The sequence below is a fragment of the Aulonocara sp. 'chitande type north' Nkhata Bay genome, linkage group LG14, assembly GCF_057382095.1.
Source record: "Aulonocara sp. 'chitande type north' Nkhata Bay isolate Kocher_YH1m ecotype deep benthic linkage group LG14, A_spYH_male_GT1.1, whole genome shotgun sequence".
NCBI classification, from domain to species: Eukaryota; Metazoa; Chordata; class Actinopteri; order Cichliformes; family Cichlidae; genus Aulonocara; species Aulonocara sp. 'chitande type north' Nkhata Bay.
This window is the reverse complement of record NC_141357.1, coordinates 35,089,310-35,109,471: the sequence shown is the minus strand read 5'-3', so window position 1 is coordinate 35,109,471 and position 20,162 is coordinate 35,089,310. Positions and strand designations below refer to the sequence as shown.

The window sequence follows — 20,162 nt, the reverse complement described above, 5'->3', positions numbered from 1 at the left end:
CCCCGTTAGCTGCTCAGGTTTAAAGCTTTTTGTTAAGGTTTCAGTTTTTTCTACGTTTTCTGATCTCAGGTGTCTCCTGTTTTCATTTGATTTTTTTCCCCTTCTCTTTGAAGAGTTTTATATCTGCTGGGAGAAACTTTCTTCCACAGAGCAGAGGAAGGTCTGGCTTCTATCCAGCTGCTGACAAGAACGCCCTACGGCTGCAGCTGCTGAGCTGAGGTCAAAGGTCAAAACCAATCTCCTGCTCGTGAATACACTCATGCAAATAGTTTGAAGGAGCAGGGATGTGAAGTGTTGACTTCAGCAGGGATGCCAGCTTAACAGATAAGTCCAAATCGATATTGGGATGATTGGATTCAGGAACAACTTGGAGCGTGTTCAGGGTCTGACTGTTGGGACTCTCAAATAAAAAGTTCAATTACCACAGTTCAAAACAACAACACGAGAGATGTTTGGGTATTTTTCTGGAACTGATTAGTTCGTCACACTGGGTCAAATCCTAACTCGACAAGTCATAGACATTAATTGCTCTCATTAATCTCCTTCCACCAGTTCATGCTTTTAAGCAATAAACTCCAATAAACCTTATACATTACTCACTGGATGTTCAATGGATATCTGTTACAGGAAATAAGTCTCCAACCTAATGTACAAATAACCAAATAACTGTACAATTAAAAATAAATTATAAAGTAGAAGACATAGAAGAAAACACTAAACTGAATCCTTCAGTATTTTGTATCTGCTGATGGTGCTGCAGAAAACATCAGCGGTGAATGACACTGAATGAAGAGCTCGCAAACATTTGCCATTTAATATATGGACAAATAATTACTAAGATCTGTCATAAAACATATTATATTACTGTGATCCAGAAGGAACCTTTGTAGCTACTAGGTGCTTTAATAAATTTGTTAAAATGTAGAAGATTAATGAAACGTTGACAGACTATAATTAAACGCCCTAAAAAGATGTTCTTGCTTGCTGCGATATGGTCCACTTGTCTCCACGTCCTTGTGTTTAAGCAGGCAGGCTGAAGGAGACAAACGCTTTGCTCTGCTTCATCAATCAAAATGTGTCACTTCACTTTGTGTATCAACAAATGTGTGTACGTATTTGTTTTTTGTCTCGCATAGACAAGTCAAAGTGATAAGCTAACAGGGGTGCCGGGATCACCGAAGCGTAACGATCCAAGAGAGCGATGCTTCATTTCACGAGCAACCTTAACGACTAGCGCAGACACATGTACGCTCACAGACACTGCACGTTGCAGTAGCTTGTTAGGGCTTGACCTTGATGTGCAGACATATTAACACGCAGCTTTTACGGCCAGCTGCCTTTCTCGAGTCATTCCCTCCTGTGTGTGTTCAAATTTCATGAAACACCAAATCTGCAAAATGGTTTCTCTGGAATCTCCTGAGGTGTAAGAGGCTCCTGTTCCCATTCTGATTAGCCGAAAACAAAGTCTGTGCACGTTTATTTAGAAAAATCAGGGTTGTATTGTTTATTTGAGACTTTTACTTGAGCACCAACACAACTCGGGGAACAAAAAAATCAACTGAGGATTAAGAAACATCTAATAGCACGCCTGCTTTTCACATATACATTTATCCAAATCCCTGCAAGAATTCACTTGCATTTATCCTTTCTGTTTACTTCTGACTGAAAATATCCAAATGGCATTTATGAATGCAACACAACCTCTACCTGATTTTAGCACGCTGTTCCTTATTAAAATTTAGGATTGTCATGATGTAATGATGACATTGTGTTACAAACGTTGTGTTGCAATCCATCCAGGTCACAAGGCCATTTGTCAGTGTCATCAGTGGATGCTAACATGAACACACACACACACACGGCTGCTCACACACATCATCATGCACCGATTCACAGTTTCATCCATATCCATGTGAGAAAAACAAGGACAGGCAAGCACACACAAACAAAACAAAACACGCATGTTCTCGGCGATCTCCCATGAGCGCACGCGCACAAACATGCAATGTGAGCGGACGGCGAACAACTGTTGAGGCTGCTGCAGTTTGAACTTTGAAGTCTTAAGCAGGGGACTTTAGTTTAATCTGCCTCCTACTGATCCACAGGCTTAGTCACCTCTCTCTCCCTGTGTCATCCCTCTTTTTCCACCGCTCTCACCGGCTTTCTTCTTTCATTCTCTGGCTCGCCCAGAAGCACAGAAACCCCCTTAGAGGTTAAAAATACCAGAATGACAGAAGAGCTGGGCTACAATGACCAACAGCAAGAGAACATGATGTTAACTTGGACGCATATACAGAACAGACTCCTATACATACCCACGCACATGAATTTATAGCTCGTATACCACATCATCTAACTTTCAAAGACCTCAGGTCTTGTTCTTGCTCCATGATGAGGGTTTCTCTCCCGAGAAACTGCCGTCACAAGTGCAAGCGCAGAGGGAATATGTGCGCAACGTAAAATTACATTACATTTTCTTGCTTTTAGAAAAATAAAGCTGCTTCAAGGACATTAAGCGTTTTTGGGGGTTAGTTTTAAGCATCATTTTTTCTTTATTCGCCTAAACCCCCTGCATGTTAGGTCACCAAATTGAAAATATTTCCATTTGCTTACATTTAAATGCAACGCGTTAAAAAACGTAGATACAAAATGTACAGATGTGGTCTTTTTAATTTGTTTTTAAGCTTTTCGGGTGGGTGTCATGACAAGGGAGCTTTTGACTTATTTCAGGGGATTTAAAGGGAGTGTCTGAGCAGCAGGAGGATTATTCCTGGCTGTCATCCTGTCCTTCAAAACAGGTATAATGCAGAATTACTGATGTGCAGTTTTTCATATATTTCAAAATGTTTTATTTAATTCTAGCACATGAGTTTGCAATATGCTCTCCACCTGTGTTATTTTTTCCAAGAGTATGATATTTCTAAAGTTCATGTTGGAGAATTAAAGCCTCTTGTTTACATTTTGCATGCGTCTTGATCACAGATGAACAATAAAAACACCAACCTGATCATAATAAAGAGTTGGCAGCAGTCATCTATCGCTGAACAGAAAGTGAGCTAAACCTAACTGAACAGAATCTGAATAAGATGGTGTTATGCATTCAGGAATCATTAGACATGAGGAATGGTAAGTTTGCAAATATTCATTAAATCCCCCTCAGAAGCATTACAAGACCATACCCAGAGATAGGTTTTTTCTTCCTCCACACCAGCTTCAGTCTGCTGTTATATGAACCGCTTCTTGGCTGGGGGAATATTAACTCAGAAGCATATACACTCAGAGACGCCGTTAGCTTGCTACACTGGAGATGAAGACGAAGGATTAACTGCAACTACTTACAGATAATGTAGAAAATGAAAAACATTGTTTTAAATGGGGAGAAACCATAAGTCTGTTTGTGTGCGGACCAATCAGATGGCAAAACATGAGACGGGGAGATCAAACTCATTACGAAGCCTCCTTCTCTTCTTTTCTCCATGTGTGAGATATTTCCTTTGCAAGCACATCACACCTATTAAAAAGCTTCATCTTTCTTTTTTTAATCAATTCACACACATATGTCTGAGGAATGAATGAGATCACACCCTAACTTGATAATTCTCTGCGTGTGTGCGTGGTCTACACCCTGAAGTACAATGTGAATTTCGGGCTGAGATAATAAAACGCAGACAATCATCTGTCTTTGGAGCAGATAAGCGAGACAGAAAAATAGAGAGTGCGCCTGTAATCGCGCTGACTCGGCAGCGAGGCAGACGTTGCAGATTACAGGACTGACGGGAGAAAAAAAATGGATAAAATGTTATGTAAGAAAGCAAATCGCAGAGTGTAAAATCCTGCGTAAAACATCTGCACCTTGAATTTTGACTGAATTTAGCCCTAAACTAAAGCAATGACAGATATTTTTTATATATTAACAGCCTACATGAATACATCGACTGCCTCTTATCTGGAACACCTACATCGATCCCGATCTTACTGCAGTGGAGGGTTTTGGGAGCCTGGATTTAAACATCTCTGAAATGAAACCTAGGAACCAACTCACCTCGCCAAGTGGTTTGTTCCTGACATCTGAAGTAACCGATGAAAAAGTCTGTTTAACACGAGCAACTTTTAACCATAAATCTTGAATTTGCTTCTCTTTGTTTTCTCTTTTTGTCTTTGTTTAAGCACAAAGTCATAGTTTGGTTAAAAATAGAACCTTTTACAATGTTAAACACATCTAAATGTAATGGAAGCAGCACATATTTATATGCACTTATTCACACAGCCACTACAGGCTGCTTAACTTTGAAATGCACCTATAAACAGTAACAGCAGCTTGCACAAATTATTTTCAGGGGTGGGGCAGTTACTGATAACCATGAGGAAAAGGCTGATGAGGTAAATCACGTCCTCCAAGGTACAAAATACTGGGTTGGGTTCCACCAACTGGTCGAGTTGAGCTAAACAATTCCTGTAGAAGTACACAAAAAGGAAACCATTTGGTTTGTTACCAGAGGAATTAACAATAGATTCAGGCAAAACCTTAAGGGCTAAAAATGAATCTTATAAAAAGTTAATTGATAAAATAAGAATGTGATCTTGTGGAGCAGGAGTCTGTTTACACCACTTTATGATCACAATGCTTTTGTCATTCATGGTAGCCAACAGAGGTCAGCTTTTTGTGATGAAATGATCAGCCGATCCTATAATGCCAAAATCCCGGGTGCATTCATTCACTGATCAGCAGCAACAACACAGAACTTTTCCTAACTGTTGGTGTGTTTGACTCATCGTTTGGCTGAAGCTGACTTATTCCTTTCTTGCCAACTAAGCTGCGAGTCTTACACTCCACCTCTATCATCTGACTCAAAGTGAGCCAGGGGCCTTCCATGTTTTCCTCGCATTCACGGCACACTTCCTGTGCAGGCCTGCAATAACAGGAAGTAGGAAACAGGTGTTTGCAAAGGAGGTGAGAGATCACAGGAAATGACCAAACAAAGTGGCTGCTTGGAAATACTGGAGCTGATGCGAGTAGAGGCATGTGCGTGTGTGTCTGTTCACTCTTTAGCGCTGCTGTTATTACAGCATAACAATGTTAAAAGGCTACTGCTGTTTTCAGTCTGAATAAAGGCCAGCTTGGTCTGAAAATAGCCCCAGAAAAATACCACAACAAAACCACAGACCATTTGCAGATGATCTCACAGGGGACACAGCTCCGAAACGGCTGCTTATATCTAAACAGCATAATGCAACAGTAACAGGGGAGAGGGCATGCTTTACTGGCCATATGAAGTAGGTGGTGCTTTACTACATCGCCCACAAACGCAGTCTGGGGAGTCTCCAGGGTGCTTTGCCTTTAAACAATCACTGATGTTTACATTCGTCTGCATAGGAAGGCTTTTGTGTGAAGAGTGAATCAATAATGCACATAAAAAGAGGAGGTAACTGCTGGTAATCTAAAACGTCATCTCCCACAAGTTATAATTTTAGCAAAACGACAGAATGTGAGAGACTGTTAGAACCACATAGTGAGAGGAGCAAATAGCACAAAAACACCCGAGCTGTGTTGCCACCTTCACAAATCTACCTGCCTAAAAGTGACCAACATGTGTAAGTGGGGATGGCAATAGTGATTCTTTTAAATGGGTCATAAATAAAGTATTTATCATGGCTTGCTTCAACTCTTAACTGGATATGTGATTAAGAAAATGGATGGATGGGTGGGTGGATGGGTAAATTCTAATCCCTTGCAGACTCCACAGACCTGTAGTTGTTATGATATTACTTTCTACTCTGCTTGGAGGGCACATTACATAAATGCTCAGTGGATCTCAGCGTTTATATAATGCTTGGATCGTATTTTCCTTCTGGGCAATATCCCTCCACAGATTATCACACACTGTCCTTATGATCTTTCACAGATGAACTGTCCTTGTAGCAGCGAGAGGACACATGCATATGGCCTTTCATTTAGATCACTGTGATCTAAGCCCATCCATCTTACAGCTGTAAGTCTAACACTAAAGTTACAGTTGCATAAAACAGAAGATTATGCATTTCGATACAAAAGAATGATTAAATTAATCAAGTGGATAAATTAAGCTACCTAACCAGTACTGTGTCTCAGTTCAGATACTTCAATTAATACTCTTCCATGTGGTAGACTATATACAATATACCTACTTGGTAGTGTGGTGGGTGAATTTTGACAGAGTAATGATGTTTTAAATCTAAGACAGTAAGCTGTGTTTACTAGTAATGACCACTGCAGCATTCGACTGTAGCTGTGATGCTAGCTAGCTACTTTAGTTTCACAACATGACAACTTGTCGAGCGTCTGAGCAATTCATCTTCATTCAAAATATAAACATGAACACCAAACAGTCCTTCAACACTCTTACAGTAGATTTAATCCCTGATGTAATTCTGCCATCGTCACCAACGCGTGTCTAGCAGTGACAGAATGCTAGCTAAAAGCATGGCTTCCTCCTACTAGCTTAAAAACTGATTGATGCTAACCCCCCTTCTGCACAGAAACCACACAGGGTGAGAAGTGTATAATTCACAAACACTTAACTGTTTGGGAATTATGTGCACACACATCTGGATGCACTTCATGTAGCTATACTTTTCACAGTTAGTGCACTTTATGCAATGAAAATAGCAAGTGGAAGTGTGGAAGTGTGATTGGAGATACAGCACATTAAGGCAGAGGAGCTAATCTCCTAACTGTGTTGTACTGGGAGGAAATAGTTGCTTATAACTTAAACTTTTGCTTTTAAAATAGGAGAAACTTCCTTTATTTTACTTAATGGATCAACGTAATCTATGTAATCTATGAAACTCCAACTTTATCTAATGAGATACATTTTCTAATGTAGGTTAAAGTTAAAGAAAAAAAAACTTGTTTAATATTTGTGCATCAACATATATGAGTGAATTTTGAGAGCACTCACAATCTATGACTATTTAAAGATGGATCAACACTGTCCATCGTAACATTAGCACGTGCCACAGTGTGAAGAGGGGCATGGTGGTGTTTTACAAGAGTGCAGTTGGAGGTGTAAACAAAGGCAAGCAATGAATAATAAAGGTAATGAAATCCTTCAATAAATTCTCTTCATCTGTACATCACTTCAGACCTCATTAAAAGAATTCACCCAGCTCATAAATCACTTCCTCCCCGGTCTGTTGTCCCGTTATGCGGCCTTGAAGTGCGGCGTGCTGTCTGTTGGTGTTCTTGTTGCTGTTTTTCTTTCTATCAGCAGCTGCTTATTCCACTGAAGCTCTCTGCCACTCTGCAGCTGTCGGCTAACAAGAGTTCAGATCTGCTTCCAGCTTTCAGTCACCCACTCGGCCAGTCAGGCTAGCACTTTTGGCTCTGTTTGTCTTCTCCCTTTCTCGATCTATCTTTATGTCATCTCCTTTCACACTTTTTTGTTTTCCCTCTTTGACCCAGTCTTTTGTTCCGACATTTTTCCTCCTTTCCTCCCACAGACACCCTTCGGATATCTCAAATTCTCACGCTGCTCCCCTCTTTTTTCTGTGCCAGCTAGTCCTATGGGGTCAAACACTAAATGCCAACAGCAAATGCTACAACAGCCGCGGCCTCGACAAGAAGAAGGAGGAGAGGACATTTTATCCAAAACCAGAATAGTCGACACAATCGGCAGCCGCACTACACGGGGCGCCAAGTCATCCTTCAGAGGCACATGTGTATGAGTGTGTTTGTAAATGAGATCCATTCAGCAGGTCAAAGTGAGTTTGTCTACAATGGGTCGGACAAGCATTTGCACAATGACAGCCACGCTTTTAAAATGCTGTGAGGATCTACCAAGAGTTCTCATCTTACTAAGGACAACATTGCATTTGTGTGTATTTATGTATGGCTGTGTATTGTAGTGTGTTTGGTTACTCATCGCTGACAAACTATCTTCCATGTTACATTTATGAGTATTTTTCTTTGATTTTTTCAGTTTTAAAGACAGAAACTAAGATACACTGTTCAACTTTTGTTTGATGATTTTTACACCACATGTAATCCTCCCAATTATCTGGACTTAAGTGATACTACACTAGCTTGTGATCGTACCTGGAAGTCACGAAGTAGAACAAGAAACCTTTTGCTTGTTAGACAAATGTTTTTACGCTTACATTATAGAAACACATAATGTTTTAGATGACCTTGTGTGTCCTCTTCATTTTTATTATAGTGTTATAGGATAGCAACAAAAACATACCAGATATCCCTGAGGGGTTAATGTGAAAAATGTGCAAAATTACAATAGCGTAGGAGTTAGCGTGTTTGCCTAACACACAAAAGATCTCCAGTTTGCAGACAGGAGGAAACACAAACCCCAACATTGTGCCGTGGGGATCACAAGCTAGTGTAATCCCACTGCTGCTGCCAATCCTGGGTAAATGGGAGATTTGTGTCAGGAAGGGAGTCTGGTGAAAAAGGACTGTGCCAAAACAAAAGTTTTATTAACCTCACAGAAATATCGTAATTAGTTGAACAAGAAAATTGTAATTACCAGAACTAAATCGTAGCGCAAACAAAAGCAAAAGTTGAGAAAACTGAAACAGCCAATCAACCAAGTTGCTTACAAGTTATGAGTTTTCTCAACTTTTTCTTTATTTACAGTGAGTATCCGGCATGGCCGAAGAGGCTATTTTAGTGAGGGTGTTCTCCTTCTATGTGTGAGAACATGTCTTTTATCTGTGCATTGTCAAATGCTGCCCAAGTCCATTTGACTGCCTCTCTAACATGGTATAAATAGCCTAAAGAGCAACAGGGGATTCATCATCTATTATAAGTATCTAAATATCAACAGCTATTAGCCTGCCTGTCTCCCTTTGGCTGCTCGTATCATCCAAAATAGCATTATCCAGCTGTCGGTCAGCCTCCGGCTCAGGCTCATGATGCACAAGCGGCAAATTGGACATATACACTAACTGTATACGGAGGGAAAGAAGGACACTTGAGTTAAATAAATAATTCAGATTGGAAACTGGAAACAGCTAACCTTGGTCAGTCCAATAGTAACAAAACCGCCTACAATCTGTGCAAAAACTGAAGTGGAGAAATTATAATTTGCCATTTCTCACCCAATAACTTCCCTGGAGCCTGCAATGGTTGCCTGGCCACGGAAACCTGAGTTTGGTGTGGAAAAACTTAACAGGCCGTAAGACCATCTGTCAGTTTCCTGAACTGCTGCACCGACTACAAGCCAAGTCTTATCGGCCAGCTTCAGTGGCTCACTCACTTATGCTCTCCTAACTGAATGGGATGGAAGGAGATAGGTACCATGACCCATGGGTGTCGCATACTTTTCGACATATAATATGCCTTTCCAGTACTACATATATTAAAATGATGAAATTAACTTTTCAGACACAGGGAAACAAAACACCAGATGTGCTAATGCGCTTCAGCATCGTTATCTGCATGCAGCAGCTTTTAAAACGCAGCAGCCTTTTTGAACAATTTGCCCGTTTGAGTTCAACTCTGCTGGGTATGTGTGGGCTCGAGAATTCTCTGTATGAGTGTGTGTGTACCCAGAATTGATTAATTATGCATAAAACTCTCTTTATAACGGCACCTCAGAATTGTGCACTCTGCGAAAACACCGTCTCTGAGGGCTTTGTTGTGTGTCTGTGTGTATAAAAGTCTGATAACTGTAATTATTCAAAACTATAAAGGCGTAGCGCTCCTTCCCCTCCCCAGCCCCCAAATTCTGCTCATGACAGAGGATGAGAAATCGCAAACAACGAGGGAAAATGTACGCAACTCTAATGCAACACCCGGACTGAGAGCAGAAGAAGAAGAAAAATAGAAAATTCTGGCATAAAAATAGTTTTTCACTCTGCAGCACACATAATACATTTAGATTATTTTTTTAAATGTGTGGTTGCTTTAACAGCCTTTTAAGTATAGTTTACACTTTTTAGTGTCTAGTGCATTGTGTGTGTGTGTGTGTGTGTGTGTGAGTGCCAACAGGCATGGCTGAATGCACTGTCTGGCAAGCCTGAAGAGTCAATAGATGGAAACAATGCCAGACTTGACTAATCAATGAGACCAATCATGAAGAGAGAATGATGATAATCACTTAAACAGATTGGGATCATAATCAATGTGGCCACCCTAATTGTCCTCCATTACACAGCTGGTATTGGCACTCACATTTAGTTGTGCGATCAGCAGTGGACTGAGTCTGTGCGAAGCACTGAACTCAGAGTTTCTGGGCAAACAACAACTTAGTGAAATGGTGACACTTGTGCTGCTTCTGACTTTTGAGTGCTGCTCCAGACAATATAGTGTGGGGCGATAACAGCGGTGTATGTGCTAAAACCACAGTCCTGCTTTTAATGCACTAACCTAATAATCAGCCGCAATGTGTTTGATGAACACTGATGCACTGTGATCAAAAGTTATATTAGAAATGTCTTCTCATATCTGGATCTCGGTGGATGGACAGTTTCTTCCTAATGTCACAAATTAAGTTAAAGCCTTTGATGCATTCCTGTACCACCGAATGCAATATTTCTACCACTACCAAAGTCCAGGGGTTTAAAATCTGTATGGACAGAAACAGTGAGCTACCTACGCATTACACCTAGAGAAGCTGCTTGGTCATGGAAACCCACGAAGCTCCTGGCGCACAGTTTTTGTGCTGATGTTAATGCCAGAGGAGATTTGGAGCTCTGAGGTTGCAGATTCAGCAGAGCGCTGGTGACGTTTCTGCACTTGGTCAATCCACTCTGTAACCTTAAGTGGTTTACCACTTTGTGGCCGAGTTGCTGTGGCTCATATATGCTTCCACTTTGCAGTAACACCACATACAATAATCACAGAATATTTAGGTGGGAAGGAATTTCACACTGATTTCACACTGATTGCTTCAAGGTGGCTTCCTTTTAAATTGCCTGTTGTAAATTCAGTGAGCTCATTAGAATGACCCATTCTTTCACACATGTTCCTAAATGTAGAATGCATAGCTAGGTGCTTGGTTGTATATACCTGTGTCAAACTGGGAACATCTAGATTTAAAGATTGCACCCACTACTTTTTTTTCTTTTGCCAATTAATATTATGAAAATATAACAACACACACAGTTAGAGATAAGAACCCGAAATAACTCAGTAAGATTAGCTATAAGTCATGCCCACACTGTGTGTGTGTGTGTGTGTGTGTGTGTGTGAGTGTGAGTGTGAGTGAGAGAGAGAGAGAGAGAGAGAGAGAGAGAGAGAGAGAGAGAGAGAGAGATCTGGACACTTGCTCACACTTCCTCCCTTAGTGGGAAGTCATTTCCTGTTGGGATGATTATTTAGGGATTTGGCACAGTCAGCATGTGTGTGTGTGTGTGTGTGTGTGCGTGGTGGGCAGGCCTGCAGTTGATGTCACGTGTTCGTGTTCATGTCCCATAAACTGCAGCCTGTTTTATGTTCGCATATTACAACGAATCTCATCTAATTCACTCTCTTTTTGATCTTTCCACCTTTTTATAAATATTTCCTTCTAATATTACTTTCTCTACTCCCTCGCTCTCTCTCGTCCTCCCTTGTGTGTGTACATATCTGTTTTGCCATCATTGTTTTCCCTCATGTTGTGCCTCATTCAACTTTACTCAGGCAGAAAATCATAGCCCATACACAGAAACAAGCACACACACAGTTCGCCATTCCAGAGAAAACCAAGGAAACCAGTTCATCTCCTCCCTACCTTACACACCCAGCCGCCTCTCACACAAACACAGCTAATAAACAGTTATTTAAAAGAAAACAAGAATTCATGAACATTAGTATTTTATTGGCTTTCCTTGCATCCTATAATGAGACTGACCTGTTTGACTCGGTCCGGGTTGACGGTGGTCTGCGGCTGCAGGATGCTCACCGGCTCTGTCTTCTGGGTGCTCTGAGGCATCTCCCTCACCTTCTCAGCGATGAAGTCATGGACACCATTCAGTGCCTCCACAGTCCCCTGGATCAGACACACACGCTCTGTTGTGCCTACACAAACACACACAAACACACACACGGATGGGTCAGTGTGTGAGCTTAAACTGGTGGCTAGTGGTATCGTGATCATCATTTCAAGCAAAGATAAATAATAATCATCACTTGTCACGATATGAAACCATTCAGATGAGTACTTTTAATCTCTTGAGTACTTTTATGAATCAGCGTGCTGTGCAAGCCTGTAAAGCAGGGTGGCAGCAGCACACCACAGCTGAGCGCTACTGCAAGAAACATGCAGAAGAAGACGGCAATCCTTATAATTTAGTCAGCAGTTATTTCTATCAATGTGATTCCTATATTTACAAGATCTTTTTGAAATTATGACTGACTGTATCCCAGCTTTTTTCTCAGCATTTCAGAGAGGTTTCTGCAGCTTGGTGGGAAAGCACAGAGAGCAGGTAGAGGTTTGATGTAACGCAGCTCTCTCAGTTTAACTTGAACGTTCAGAATTTTCTGTTTTCATCTTCTTTATGCTGCTGAATAGAAATAAAACCAGCCATGGCACATGCTTCTATTCAAAAAATAACAACTGTGAGATAAGAAAAGATCGCAGGAAACTGTAATGATCCCCACTGGGAAATAACACTGCAGCAGCGGGAAATAGCAACAAAGAGAGAGAGGGGGTGAAAACACCAACTATCAAGAAATAGAACAAAAGATCGAAGTGGAGAAAAATGAACTTTGTATAGGTGCTGTTAAAAAACACAACAGAAAACCTAATTACAAACTTGTAATTACACAAATAACAAATGAAAGTATTGATTTAATACATCGTGCGTTTGTATATTTGCCAGGGAGAGAGAAAGCTGTTCGGAGTCAAAGCTAATTAGCCGCAGTGTCCACGAAAGCTAGTAAAACATGATATTCTTCACCTCACAGAAAACATCAGGGTTCATATTTCCTCTCTCCTTCTTCTGAACATATCGGCATCGCTCAGTTTATGTCTGTTTCCAGGATTTCGTCCAATCAGGAAATTAATCCCCAGGGCACAAGAAAAAAAATCAAACATGCTGTAATAATTTCCAAGCTTCTGCTTCAGTGTGTACACCACATGTGTGTGTGTGCATTAAAACTGAGCATCGGCTCCAAATAAGCTGGACAAAGTACATCACGCAGAGCTGTGGATGCACGGGGGATTCGCCCTCCACTACTTCAGCAGGAGAAGAAAATCAAAATGCAGCTTTTAGCTTCAGTTTAATGACGTTTGCATCTGCTAAAGATTAGCTGCAGAAATTGTAATAATATACAAAAAAACCCACTTATATGGCTTTTGACAGAACCGCAAAGCACATCAGTTCAGGATTAATGTCATGGACATTATTACCGTAATGCAATTTTAAAGTGTAAATTAAATTGAAAAGCCTGTACTGAATTACCTCTTCACTGTATTGTTTCTTGATGTAATAAAAGAGGAGTCAATGCGTAAGATTATGATGATTAATAAGACCGGACAAAAAACACAAATTCTATATGACTTTTTCTTCTTTTTTGTAATGAAATCTGATAAAATAATGCAAGCAAAAACTTTTATTAAACTGGAACTCAAGCTCCACGGGGCACAAGATGACCTCATAGCAATGTGCTGGAGGAGCAGAACAATGAAAATCAGATAGGTTTCTGCCTAATGAAAATGCATACAATTGCTATAATACACGCTGTATGCAGAGAGAAGGGCAGACAGACACAGAGGAGAATCTAGGCCAATGCAAAGCCTCTCAGACCGGCTGCACTTTAACAACGCACTGAAACTAAATCTCTTTCTTTCTATCATTTACTATCACTCTCTCCTCTTTTTTCTACTTTTTTTGTCCTCACACACACTTTCTTCCTCACTCTCTTCCTCCATCCCTCACTATATCTCCCTTTCTCTATCCCTATTTCTTCACCCTCTCTCATCTCTCTCTTTCCCCCTCCCCCTTGAGTCCAGTACTTAGTAGGATCTGCTCTTATCTCGGCCCAGCAGCGTGTCATTTAGCTCTTCCTGTCCCTTGCCTCTCCCTGCATTGTTGGACCGTCTCGGTTTGGCCCAGCTTGGCCCTGTGTGGCAGCACTGGAGAGGAGGGATTGTGGGTTTTAAACTGCTATATTTGTGCAAGGGTGTTGGGAACTGATGACATATTGCAGAAGCCGAACAAGAGCTTCTTTAGCCAAGAGAGACTGTTTCAGTGCTTTTAGGATTTTGTTTGTAAAATTCTGCACAAGGAAACATTTCTAAAGGGTGAATATGTTAATTAGTGGACAGCCCTCAGATGAAGAGCTGCACATGCAGAATGAAGAGGTTGTGACAACTGACACTAAAAATAAAACACACAGCACATTACGCATTTGCAGAATTTGGCTACCTGGCCTTGCCGAACCTTTGCAATGCCTGTTAGCTTTACAGCGGTATTACTTCCCATTCCTATTTTTACAGTTTGGTGACAGCAGTGACAAACAGCCTCTGATGACAGCAGCTGAACGCTTCAGTTTGAGCGTGACGACAGGCCAACAAATCAAGCTAAACATTGGCAGTTCTCAGTTGTAGCCTCGCGCTACCGTTGTGTTGGTGAACATTTCTTTCTGCTTTTTAGTGAGTATCAGTGAGCGGAGCGGCATGACCATCGGAGTGTGTGTCTGTGTGTGTACGTGTGTGACGATACTGAGGAAACTGGGCCTCGTCTCTCCCTGACAGCTGGTGCCCTCTGGGTAATCTGGACCCGTCCAATCAGAAGCAAGGATTAGCAGGCCATTGTCTTGGCATGAGTGTGCGAGTGTGGGTTTGTCTTTATGTGTAGATTGTAAATATGGGTACATGCATGTGTGTGTGTGAGACTGTAGCAGAAAAGGCCATTCTGTCACTGGAGATCATATTGAAGCTGCCGTACAGCTGTGCTGCACCAACAAAGACCTGCTTAGTCCCATTACAAAAATATTCACACAGAGATCAGTGAATATGCATTTAATAAAAAACACATTGTGCTTTTCATTGCAGGCCAAGCGGATCCCAAAGCACTGCTATAATTTCTTGCACACCTTTTTTTCCCAGACTGGAATCAAGAAATAGTCCCTGAGTCATTTTTGTGTTAGCAAAATAAACTTTTTGGTTTTTGTGAGTAATTTCACATAATCAAGTGTGGCACTCTAATGTGTAACAGCACTCTAATCACCATCTTTCCTCACTTTCTAGCATATTGGATTTTAAGAAAAGGATATACGGATTTTTGACTTTTGAAGCAGTGAATCGAGCTGTGAAGCAAACAGGAAGTAGGCTCATATCTCAGCAACTGTTTCACGCATTGACATTAAACTTGGTGCATAATTTGAAGCAATGGGGTTCATTATCACTGTGACACATTACCACTCATGTAAAGTTATTAAATGTATGCATCCAACAGATATGGAAAAATTAGAGCATCCATTTGGAGTTGTGTTATTTGAACAGTTTTTAGTTTTCTTTCTCTTTGGTCTTCAGCTCCTGAGATAAATTTATGTCTTTGTCTTCTGGTTGTTCCACGTTCTTCTCCCAGCCAGTTAATAAATTAGACTGTCAGCAGGTAGTTTGTCTGATGATAGACTGAGGAGAAACCAAAAGCCGTTCCCACACACTGCTACAGCCCTGAACCACTCTAGACATCACCAAGCAGACGCACATGAAGAAAGCGTACGTCCGACTCGATCAGATCAGAAATTTACCTGCCAGCTCCCTGCTACAAAGTCTGTATGCTATCCGATTAAGCGTGTGTGAGAATCAGCAGGTAATTGTCTGGTGAATTCACAGTGAGGGAACAGGCATCCTGCGTCCTGGCTCCAGCATGCGCTGCTCGGGCAGCTCCCTCGCCTAAACCAAATTGAGTATCTCCAATAGTGACAGTGTGTGAGAAGTGAACTGGCTCTCGCCTGCTGTGTGCTACATATGAACAAAGAACAAACATAAGAACAGAAAAGATGATAGAAAGATGATATCCTGACCTTATTTCTCCCAACATTAACCAAAGTTCATGTGCAGACTTTGTGTAATCTAAACTTATGGAGCTTTAAACTTTAAACTGTACACACAGATTTTACCATCTTATCTGGAAGTTGTTATCTCACAAAGCAGGAAGACTGAAAAAAAAAAAAAAATTTAAAAAAATTTAATTTAGCTGCTAAATGAAGAGACACACGAAAAGGCTGCTGATTATGTTCATGTTTTAAGGGGCCGTTTGTGTTTTAATTATCATGCTCATTCTCGTGTCTCAATGTCTTATTTCCCTGCAGGAAAAGCGTAGACAGTGAGCAACATACAAATGCCAAAACAGCACCAACATAATAGAATTTATGCATCCCTCAGAGAGCGAGCTCTGTTGGCAGTCAGTTCTACGCCGGTGCAAAAACATCACTATGTGTTTGTGTGTGTGTCTTTGTATATGACTTGAGCATTTCCCCTTGTAAAACGAACTTCATCATTTGACATTTTAACGGCTGGAAGCTTTTTCCAGACTTGACATGCTGCAGCTGCTGAAGTAATATCTGTTCAATGTTGTTAAACCTTCTGTGTTTACATAATGTTTTAAGGGCATTTCTTAGACACAGAACACAGGGCAGGAAGAAAGACAATAAAGTCCTTATTTATAGCATTGCTATTCACGAGTGTGGACATAGTGAAGTTGTGCTTTCTTACTATGGTTTAAAAACTGCAGGTGCTTTCATGCGGTGTTGTCAGGCCTTGCTGGTAACGTTTTTCACATTGCTGCACGGATAATTGAAACAAGAGCAGTAAAAAGAAACACCAGTTACACTTACAGCAACAACAGCTAGGCAGCACCACTGAAATGCATTTCATAATGAGATAATGTCCCCAAGTTTTGGAAAACGTGAGTGCAAAGATGACAAAAATCAAACATTTATGATTTATGAACAGAGCACAAATAAATAGACTGGAGCAAACCACAAAGGAGCAAGCATTACAGCCTACGAAACACATCAGAGACACAAAGAACTAAGCTCCAAAGTTTCAGGTCAGGAGGTTGGTCAGTTCCTATCATGAAACACATGCAACAGTGCCAGCAACAGCTGAATGATGCCACCGAGTTCGAAATAGCAATGAAATCTATCCACTCGTGCTGCTGTGGGGCATTTCTATTAACTAACTGGCAATTGTTTTTCTGGATGCAATTTACTGCACAGGTTGCAGCTACTAGTCTGGTGTCGCACAGCACAAACCGGCAGCCATAAAACACAAAACCCCGACAAGGGTCATCCCCCGGAGCATTAACTTCTGGAAGAGGGTGACGGTGATTGGAAATGAAAAGAGGCTGTGAAATTCATAACAGACGTGAACTTCAGCTCGCAATTTCCACAGTGACCAAGTGACCCAACAGCATTTCGTTCAACACCAGAACACTCATCATCATCATCATCATCATGATCCAGGCTGTGGACTCTGGCAGTTGTTTTTATTAAAGTCTAACTAACATGACTCACTCCTTCCTCCACTGCTCTCTTCCTCCTCCTCCACCTCCTCCTCCTCCTCTCCCTGATGACCAGAGCGGCACCGTAGGAAGCAGACTGAAAGCACAGAGAGCTGCTTCTCCTCTGATTTCTGACTCACAGCAACATATGTATGCTCAGTATGGTGATGCATACTAAACTGTAAGATGACTGACACAAGAATGTCCCTCTGTGCTAAAAAAAAGAGAACAATAACAGCCACATTAACACGACAGAGATCAAAGAAACTATCCTGCAGTGGGAGGGGACACGCATGTCCTCTGCTACTGGAATACTGAAAACGGAAGAAGGAAGACGCTTAACGTTTGCTTTGTTTACAGTGAGAATACTTTGAACGAGGGTAATGAATATGAGATGAGGATAACCGTGCAGTAAGTATTGTGGGCTTGCACTGAGTACACTGATGTATTTGCAGTGCGTCCACTTAACAAAGATGTCTCTCTGTCTGTTAATTGAAACAGAGCGGTCAACCTACAACCGGCAGCCATGATTCATTCTGTCCAGTCTTGTCCAGCTGGGGGTGGAGACACGGCCACTTTGGGGCTGCTGTAGCTGAAAGCACTTTGCACGGTGACTGAAATGTCACACTTGCTCCTGTGGCTTTAAAAGTCAAAGATGTTGAAAATGTGCTACCTCGGTAACATTAAAGCGAGAAAAATGACATTATCCTCTCTCCGATCCTATTAACTTGCATTCTCAGAAATGAGCTAATTTGATCTTAACGATGTAGTAAAGGCTGGGGTAGTTTTGCTATTTTTATTGTTTTGTAAAATGCCTCCTGCAAACTTCCAAATGTACAAAAACAGTAAAAATCTGGAGGCCAAGCAATTCATTTGCTCATTTTGGTGAATTTTCATTTTTTTTTTAGTATTTTTAGTATTTATTTATTTATTGTCATTGTCAAGAACAATGAAATTGCGTTTGGGGCTTCCATACAACCCCAAAAAAAGAAGAAAATAATAAATACCCCTTAAAACCCAAGTGTACATATTTAACCCAGTGTGACTCCAATGCAATAAGACAATCCTTAGCAATAATGTTCGTAGAAATTCAGACAAAGACATGAGAAACATGACAAAATACAACAATGCAACCCATTCAATATTATTGTACTGTGAGATATGATATCAGATATGATAGTTATCTATTTAAGAAAGAGGGGGGGGGGCAGGAGGGGGAAGAGAATAAAGATATGATGCACCAATGCAGACCAGTTCATTGCTATTAAGAAGTTGGATATGGTTATTGTCCGTGAGAGGGGGGCAGAGAGTTCAGGAGCCTCACAGCCTGTGGATACAGGCTGTTGGCCAGTCTGGATGTTCTGGCCTGTATAGACCTGTACCTTCTCCCTGAGGGCAGCAGATGGAAAAGGTGGCGCGCAGGGTGATGTTGGTCCCACAGGATACTGTGCACCCTCCTCAGACAGCGAGTGGGGAAGATATTACTGATCTCTGGCAGACTTGTTCCAATAATTCTGCCAGCTTCTTTCACCACCCGCTGGAGTGCTTGCTGATCGGCCTTGGTGCAGCTGGGGAACCACACTAGAAATCCATACGTCAGAACGCTGCTGATGGCACAGTTGTAGAAGTTCAACATCAGAGATCTGGGAATGTGTGCGCTCCGCAGTCTCCTCAGGTATTAGAGGCGCTGTTGGGCCTTCCGTGCAACTGAGGTGATATGGTTGCCCCAGGACAGGTCCTCGGTCACAGTTACCCCCAAGAATTTAAAACTGCTCACCCTCTCCACCGCCTCACTGCCAATGAAGAGAGGCAGATGGTTGTTATGACCCCTCTTCCGGAAATCTACAATGATCTCCTTGGTCTTTTTGGTGTTTAAGACCAAGTTATTGTCGTGGCACCATGACTCTAGTTGTTGCACCTCTGTCCTATAGTTTGTCTCATCATTGTTGGATATAATTCATATACAAATGTGTGGCTTTGTCTGCAACATTTTAATGTGGAGATGGTTTTATATAAACCAAAGTGCTAAAGTCAGGCACCCACTGGCAATTTAAACTATAATGGAACATAATGCAAGTCTTTCAAGCAATCTGCATTACGTTTGAATATTTGTTCCTCTAGTAGATCGATTTTTGTCATTTAACATTCCTCCTGCGTTGGCATGAAAACCGACATCCTTTCCTCTTTGTTTGGTAAAGTAAGCTCTTTAAATGTGCAGCTGTTCACTTCATCAATAAATATGTTCAGTTTCTAACAGTGGCCTTCAATTTATTTTTCAGTTAATTTATAACTCTTGACTGTATCAGTTCATTTCATTTTCAACAAATAACAAAAGTAGGCATTAAGTTAGCCAACTTGTAAACAAGAACAAGTCTTATGAGCAGGACCTATGCCCTGCATTTCCCTCAAAATCTAGGCCTATACAATTTAACTATAATTCTGTTCTGAATCTCTAATGAATAAAACAACAAATTAATAAATGATAAATGATAAGCAAAGCCTTAGTAAATCCGTATGAACTCAGTCAGTCCTCAGTGGATAAAATGTCCTGATCTAGTGAAGCAAATGTTAAATTAAGGCAGAGATTGGAGGAAGGTTTGACAAGATGAAGCTGCAAACTGTGTCTCTCAGGAATACTTTCTGTTAATAAATGTACAGATCATAATGTGAAAATTCTCCTTAAAAAGTGAGACAGCTGCCATGACCTGAAAAAACGTATTTCTTCTTGGTTT

At 41.1% G+C, this 20,162-nt stretch overlaps 1 protein-coding gene across 2 annotated transcripts in view; it reads right to left on the bottom strand.

Annotated features, from left to right (window-relative positions):
- Window positions 1-20,162, bottom strand: part of nova2 (NOVA alternative splicing regulator 2) — a 92,785-nt gene that overhangs the window by 15,796 nt on the left and 56,827 nt on the right. For both annotated transcript variants that reach the window (XM_086262309.1, XM_086262308.1), the window contains one exon: window positions 11,826-11,992. In XM_086262309.1, coding sequence (XP_086118435.1) covers window positions 11,826-11,992 — 167 coding nt within the window. The remainder of the gene's footprint in view (window positions 1-11,825; window positions 11,993-20,162) is intronic.